Raw genomic sequence first — 7,698 nt, 5'->3', positions numbered from 1 at the left:
CGACTTTGTGTCACGGGAGCATTTGGACGGCGCCCTAAAGGCTGTTCAAGAGAACTTTGATGCACAAATTGCTAGTTTAAAGAGGTTGCTTAAAGGGAAAGAGCAAGTTGTCGAAGAGCCACCTTTTGTGCCATCACCACCACCTGTACCACAACCATCAGTACCGAAACTATCGGTGGACAAGCTGAAATCGTTACTCTACGCTAAATTGATGGCTGCTCAAAGCGAAGATGCCGAAGATGCAGACTTGGTTGGCCTTCTTTGTCAACAAATTGATGCTAACCCAGTAATTCGAGCCTCAGAGTTTTTTAGGACTTTTCAGGATGTGATGAGTGCTAATTTCTCTAAAGTTAGTCACTTGATTACATCTAATACCCTTGATTTGAAACGTTCAATAGATGCTCTTGCCGAAAGAGTGTCTATACTTGAAGAAACTTGCAAGTCTCAAGCCGAATCTCTTAAACGAAAACATGACGATCAGGATGATCCTAATAGTCATGAGGGGGAGAGGAAGAAGCAAAGATTGGCTGAGACATCTGCACAAGGAGCAAGAGCGGGTGAAGAGTCAATTCCTCAAGATGTAAACGTTGAATGTTCTGCCCCGGAGACTGTACGGGAAAGAATAAATGAGGCTATCGTGATTGAAGAGGAAGAAGTGGGGACAAGTCCAATGATCGAGCCAATGGTTGAAAAGCCAGCGGTTTCCACAGTAGAAACAAGGTTGCTTATGGACTTGTCTGCCAACGTGGGATTCAACAGTGCATTCTCTACTATTCTAGGTGGAGAGCAGGACTTTGGTGAAGATGTGGATAACATTGATGAGTCAGCTGGATTGTACTTTGATTTTGAAGATGATGTAGAAGAAGAAGATTCAGCTTTTCCCATTCAAGGTGATCCGCAGTCTATTCCAGAATCTTCATCTGTTGTTCTACCTAATGCACCTGAAATCAATGTTTCAAAAGAGACTGTTGATCCTACAGAAATATTTACAAAGAATTATGTTCCATTCCACATTAGAGCTAATTTCTTTGGATATGATTGTGAACGAATTCGAGAGCCATATTTGGAAGATATCTACTTTGGGATATTCATTCGCCATAGAAAACTGATTTGTGGTGATAGAGTTCTGGGTATCCACAAGAAGCCTAAAGAATATAGAATTGAATATCGTCATCTGTTGAAAGCCAAATGTCAGTCCATCAGCCAAGTTCGTACAAAGCACATAATTGTCACGATTAAACAAATTGATGCTCAGAGACTACGCAAAATCTGGTATCCTATTTTTACCGTTACAAGGCAGGATTGCCAGATCTGGAGGTTTAGTGAAGCTGATTTCTCAAACTTATACTTGGACGATCTCGAGTATATGTACTTTGAACTCAAGAACATGCAAATTAGAAAGGAAGGAGAACTGATAGCTCTGGAGGCGATTAAAAGATTAGTTTGAAATCATGTCAAGCTGTCAATGATCATCGATGTTCAAATGGGTCTTGAAGACAGTCAGAAGATTATTAACCTCAAAACACCAAATCAGGAGCTTGAAGACATTGATGGATATCCAGTCTATATGGTTCTTGAAAGCCCAGAGTTCGGAGTCATTTACTTTGCTCAACTTCAGGTTAAAAAGTTCATGAGATTCAGCGAGCTAAACAAGTACTCTGATGGTACGATCAAGCTGGTAAAGAGGGCGTTGGAATCAAAGAGAGTCAGTGATGATAAAGCTATGGAATCAGAACGTATGAATCCTAAAGAAAGATACTTGCTCGTTAATGCTATTAATTTGCTCGAGGAGAAGTTACAATATAGAAATGCTCTGAGACGGTTGGAGAAGATACTTGGACTGCGMAAAACGAAATTCACAAGAGTCCAAACTTGAATCCAAAGGGGGAGAATATTGGGTTCAAGATTAGAGCTTAAAAGTTGTATTCAAGTTTCTCCTTAGAATAGTTTTATTTGTAATATTTTAGTCTTTACTTTCCTAGTATAAATAGGAATTTCCTTGTAATTGTAATTAGAGCTTTTGTCATTAACACAGAAATAAAGATTTGGCTGATGTAATTTTCTCTCTCTCCTAATCATTACTTACATCATTCATTCTTAGTGTTCATCATTGTTCATGAAGATCATATCAAGATTTGTATGAAATCTGGACTCCACACCTCTCTTATATAACTTTTCCTCTTTAGCTTTCAGTTTTTCATTTAAATCTTTAATTTGCAACTCAAGGTTACTAATTTTAACAATTAATTCTTCATTCACTAATTCTAACGATTTATTTATGTTCTTTGAATCAGATAATTTAGATTTTAAAATGTTAGATTTTTCATGAAATGTTTTTGATTCAGATAATAAAGATTGTGCCCAATCAAAGTTTCCAGCATTTTCATCAAAAAGCTTGATGTATTTTTGTTTTTGCATTTGTAAATCTTTTTCCAAATTATTTGTATGTTGTTTTTCATATTTTAATTGTGCTGAAAACTTTGAAGTTTGGACATCATTTTTTGCATCTGATATATGCATGAATTTTTCAATACCTCTTCATTCAGCTCAGCATTCTCATCACACTCATCAGAAGAATCTATTTCAGTCTTTGCCACCAGATAGATATGAGCCACAGCTTCTGACTCTTCCTCCTCATCAGTTAAATTCAGCCAATGGTCATCCACAGCCATCAATGCCTTTCCCGCATCTCTTTGTTTAGACAGAAGAAACTTATTGTTATAGTAGTCAGTATTTCTTGTAACCTGCTTTCTACAGTTCACCGCAAAAATGTCCCAACTTGCCACAGTTGTAGCATTTGGTATTTTCATCCGCCACTCCTTTAATAAACTTCTTCTTCTCTTCAGGTTTTTTTTCATACTTCTTTTCGTATATTTTCTCATCATACTTCTTCTTTTCTCCAAATTTATCTTTAAATTCATAATTTGAACCCGAAGAGAATCTTTGATTATTTGAGTGCGGTTTCTTCTGAAACTTCTTTTGAAAGGCTTTGGTCAGCATTGCCATGGCCTGTTTAAATTCATTCATCTCTGAGTCCGAGTTAGAGCTGTCATTACTTTCACTTGACGACTCACTTGTTTGACTGAGCTCTTTTACTTGTTTCCCAGATCTGACTTTATTCTTCTTTTCAGACACAAAGGCCAAAGGATCAGTGACTTCCTTTTCCTTTTTCTTCTTTGAATCTCTGGCTTCTAAAACATCTTCCTCATTCTGTTTCAGAGTTTCATAAACCTCGTGAATATCGATATCAGATAAGGATTTATTAAATATGATATGATTGGCATAAGGATTCCACTCCGGTTGTAAATTGCTGAGGAATTTAACATTTATATCAATGACAGTTTAGAAATGCCATTCTTTGTAAGTTCATTTAGCAGTCTGGTTAGCCTGTCATACACATCATCAAGGCTCTCTCCTTCTTTAGCCTTGAATTCCTCATACGCAGAAATGCAGTTTCTGATTTTCAACTGAGTTCTCACCTTAGAACCCATCATCATCTTTTCTATCTGCATCCACATGATGTGTCTAGAAGCTTTATGACTATCGATGCTTGTATAGATATCATTGGTCAGCATTTGCATCATATAGGATTTGCACAACACGTTAGCATGTGCTCTTTCTTTCTCTTCAGGTGTATATCTGGATTTTTCTTTTATCACTCTCTGAGCAGGTCTGCCTTCAGTAGGAATAACAGGTGTTTCTCTCCAGAATACGGCTGGTCCTTCCATTATCAGCTCTCCTTCTTTCATGCGTTCAATAAAATTGAGAAATCTGTCTCTCCATTGGTTATAATCTCTTCTGAACAGAACTGATGGCTTGGTATCAATACCAATAGCCATAGCTTCTCTCGAACTCATTTTATTTGATTAAGATAATATCGGATCTTCTGCAGTTCAAAATTTTATCCGAAGGATTAAGATTAAAAATTAACTCCAAAAATAGCACACAGGAATTTTATACACATTCAATCACTTAGAAGAAAATGAACACTTAGACTTATCCGGATTAGAAGTCCGGACAACTAAGTCTGTCAATATCTAAGAAAATCACACAGTTTATCCGGATTAGATATCCAGACAAAACACTTAGTAAAAAAATGCACAATTATTAAAACTCAATACGAACACATAAAGTCAACAATTCAAACAAGTCAACAAGTCAAACAAATGTAATCCGCACAATGCAATATACGGTCAAACAATTAATCCGCTCAAGTAACAAAGTCATACTATTCAAATAGCTTGACGGTCAAAGTCAAAATCCGATCACGATTTAAATCGCACACACCACAATATGATCAAGATTAAATGGCGCAAAGTATCAAGCGAATAGACTAAATCACACATTAAATCGCACAGGGTTACAATCGGATTAACACTAAATCGGACACAACTACAATCAATTTACCACTAAATCGCATACAATATTATCTGGATTATCTTTAAATCGCACACCTAAAATCCACACAAATTCACCAAGTCTTAAATCGCACAAAGCATTAAGCAGTTTATCCTAAATTGATCAAGAGTTATACGATTAATCTTCAAACACAAACACAATTTTATCAACTTTTCACCAAAATTTTGGATCAAAACTTGAAAAATTATGAACTTTTTGAAGAATAGAAAGTTTTCGTAAACTCAAAAAATCTGCCAAAAATGGTTCAAAACTTGATTAAAATTCAAAACCGTGTGAATCAAAGATGTTCAGTATGTAATCGCGAATCTAGCAGTGCAAATTTTAACAATTAACAATAAAAAGTGATGAGATTAGAGTAAAAATTGTGAAATCCGATCAAGAATAACAAAAACCCAGCGATGAACAGTCATTAAAAAATAAAAAAATCCGTGCAAAAATTCCTCGAATTATGTGTAATCCTTCTATCAAATTGCTTCTTCTGTGCTCTGATACCAATTGTGAATCCCAATTATCATGCATATCAGACAAATTTTCAAGAACACAATTGAGAGTAGAGAGATTTTCACCGAGCTTAGAAATGATATTTCTTGAGAGTATATTACAAAGTGATTAGCATGAACTAATTACAATTAACCTAATAAAATCTATTTATACTAGGAAAGTAGAAAAGCTAACTATTACAAAACTACTAAAAAATGAGAGAAATTGAATACCACATTTTAAGTACAATCTTGAACCCAATAGTAGGTACAACAACAAATTTGGACATCTTTTTGATCAGCTCGCTGAGGATGTCTTCAATTATTGGCTTATGCCTTGACTTTGAGCGCTAAATGGCCTGGCGGATTTCCAGCCATTCGTTGTAACCATATTGTCCAAGGTAAGAAGGATACTCGACGACAACGTCAAGGATGTCTATGATGATGAGCATGGAGATAATCATTCCACCATATTTCTTACGACCACTGATTATGACGGTAGAAATACGACGGGGACTAATTCTTTTATTTAGGCGATCTTCACTCCATCTCTTGTCTCGATCATTCAGATTCATTGCTTATTTTTATTAACCTAGATATCCAACCCGCTATGCGAGCCGACTAATCCCATGGCGACCACTTGCTTTGCAGATAGCCCAGAGTCACCGCACTTGAACCTCCGTGGCCACAAGGGATTTTTATTACTCCTTGGATTTGAACTTGGGACCTCCAGGTACTTTTGACCTTTGGAGCCAAGCTCAAACCAATTACGCACTTCGATGTTCAGATTCTGTAATTGAGAGCAATTTAACTTGGGCCTTGACAGCATTCACCATCTTTTTAGACCTTTTCTTCAGAAGAACTTGAGAGGTAAGAGACTTGGCCAGCTGGAGGTTGTCCTCAATCTGTTGTCGTTGTATGTGGAGTTCTTCCTCAACCTTGAGTGCTTCGAGTCTTTCGACTTCATTAAGGAAGTCGAACTCACCACAACAAGAGGTACAAAGAGGAATTTTAACTCTAGTTTGGTCAAGTGACTCCTTAAGCTGAGTCATTTGTATGTCGCTAAGAACACTAAAAGTTGGGTTTACAGGTACCCACTCCACTAGACTACCACAAGTGGTAGAAGGAATAATAGGTGAGAGCTGACAGAGAGAGAAATGATGACAACAAACCTAGAGGGTTCAACATATCCTTGAAGATTGATAGGCTTCAAAAGAACAGTCACATTTCCTTCTTCAGCAACACCTTTGTCTTTAGAGGAGGTGTTCTGGTTCTTTTCAAACGTTGCTTTCTTTCTCCTTCTCCCCCTGGGATGAAGATTCCATGAGAGAGACTCCTTTCTGAGCGGTTGCTGGTTTGGTGTGGTATTGAATGGTGAAGTTGTCGTCATCATCGTTTTCATCATCAGCACCAAGATCTTTTCCAGCATCAGGAAAGGAAAAAGGATCATCAGCTTCATCGTCATCATCATCTTCCTTATCACCAACATTAGCTGCAGAGGTGATAGAAAGGTCTTCGTCTTGAGCATCAGCTCTAACAGACTCAGCTTCAGCTTCACGAAAGTGATGGCATCTACAACTTCTTAAGCAACTTGAGGTAAATCATCTAGAGCATCAGCATCAGCTGGTGTTGTACGGATAACAGCAGCTTGAGGTAAGTCTTTCTACCCTCTTTGTCATCAGTATAATGAGAGGTGAGATCATCAATACTTTCAGTAATAATATCCAATTGTTGTTCAAGCTTGGCCAAAGATTGAGTTTGAAGAAGTTCAAGTTCGAGCACTTGATCCAACGATAAGCGATCAGCGGATGTGAAAGAGGGTGCAGGTTCTGGCACTGGACGTTGAAGAAGATCATGTATCTACTGCATCAGCTTTGCTGTTGAGAGCAGAGATGGCCTCAACGTTGGTGCGGACATCGACTTGCACCGCAGTTAGCAATTCCTTCACATCATTGACTTCAACTTTGACAACTGAGAGGTTAGAAGAAAGGTCATCCCGGAGAGGCATGTCTTTATGGACTTGGTCCATTAGATCAAGACAGTCCTTACAGCTAGGAGAATCATTTTGACGTAGTCAGCCATATTATATTATTGTTCCATGGCTGTCGGTTCTTCATCGAAAGGACCTGAAAAAGAAGAAGTTTGAGCAAAAGATAGCTTGGGATTAGAATAAATGAAGGGGTAGGTTGGTAGAGTACATGAGGGGTCATTAACACCATCTGAAGGATTGATGCTAGTTCTCTCGTGGTTGCCTTTGAGAGGATAGGCTTCCGTTGACTGAGGTATCTCGAGAGGAGCAACCTCAGGTCCTGTGGTGATTGCTTCATCATCAGCAAGGACAATCACTGATGAATCACTAGCATGTGTCGAGACTAAAGAAGGAGGATAAGAGAATATGACTGAGAATGGTGGAAGTGGGTGTTAAGCAGTAGCTACGCTGATATTCACTGTTTAGACCCCATAAGTCTTGTGCATGGAAGTAATGAAGACAAACAAGTGATGAAGAACCAGAAGGCCGATGGAAGACTTCAAGGCAAAATGACTAAGTCTGAAGAACAACCAGAGATACGATGGAAAGTGCATCTTCATAACCCCTCTGGGTATTAACACTTGGAGTTTCCCTCACTGGTTCAACCAGAGACAAGTAATGAAGATATGAAGATAAAGTTGAACTCATGCCCTATGGAAGACAGCTGGAGATGACTAATCAACAGCTATATTCTACAAAGTTTATCTTGTTTTGATGTTTATCCATGTTTAGATAAGCTTTATCTGTTCTTAGAAGATTAGCTAAAAAGTC

General features: G+C 37.9%; 1 protein-coding gene across 1 annotated transcript; it reads right to left on the bottom strand.

The window, feature by feature from the left end:
- Positions 1-6,175: 6,175 nt before the first annotated feature.
- On the bottom strand, positions 6,176-6,906 carry LOC112509005 (coiled-coil domain-containing protein 1-like). The gene is made up of 3 exons (XM_025113873.1): positions 6,763-6,906; positions 6,566-6,638; positions 6,176-6,450 (listed from the first exon to the last, which is right to left on the bottom strand). The coding sequence occupies exons 1-3, from the start codon at positions 6,904-6,906 to the stop codon at positions 6,176-6,178; spliced, it is 492 nt and encodes a 163-aa protein (XP_024969641.1).
- Between the last annotated feature and the right edge of the window lie 792 nt (positions 6,907-7,698).

Source organism: Cynara cardunculus (genome assembly GCF_001531365.2).
Source record: "Cynara cardunculus var. scolymus isolate 2C chromosome LG 3, CcrdV1, whole genome shotgun sequence".
Taxonomy (NCBI): domain Eukaryota; kingdom Viridiplantae; phylum Streptophyta; class Magnoliopsida; order Asterales; family Asteraceae; genus Cynara; species Cynara cardunculus.
This window is presented reverse-complemented; position numbering and strand designations above follow the sequence as displayed.

Bases quoted from the DNA above. Each gene is read 5' to 3' on its own strand.
- LOC112509005 (XM_025113873.1), bottom strand. From the start codon at position 6,906: ATGCCTCTCCGGGATGACCTTTCTTCTAACCTCTCAGTTGTCAAAGTT. The intron at 6,639-6,762 runs GTAGATACATGA...TCTTTGGCCAAG, and splicing joins TCAACAGCAAAGCTGATGCA to CTTGAACAACAATTGGATAT. The intron at 6,451-6,565 runs GTAGAAAGACTT...ACTTTCGTGAAG, and splicing joins TTATACTGATGACAAAGAGG to CTGAAGCTGAGTCTGTTAGA.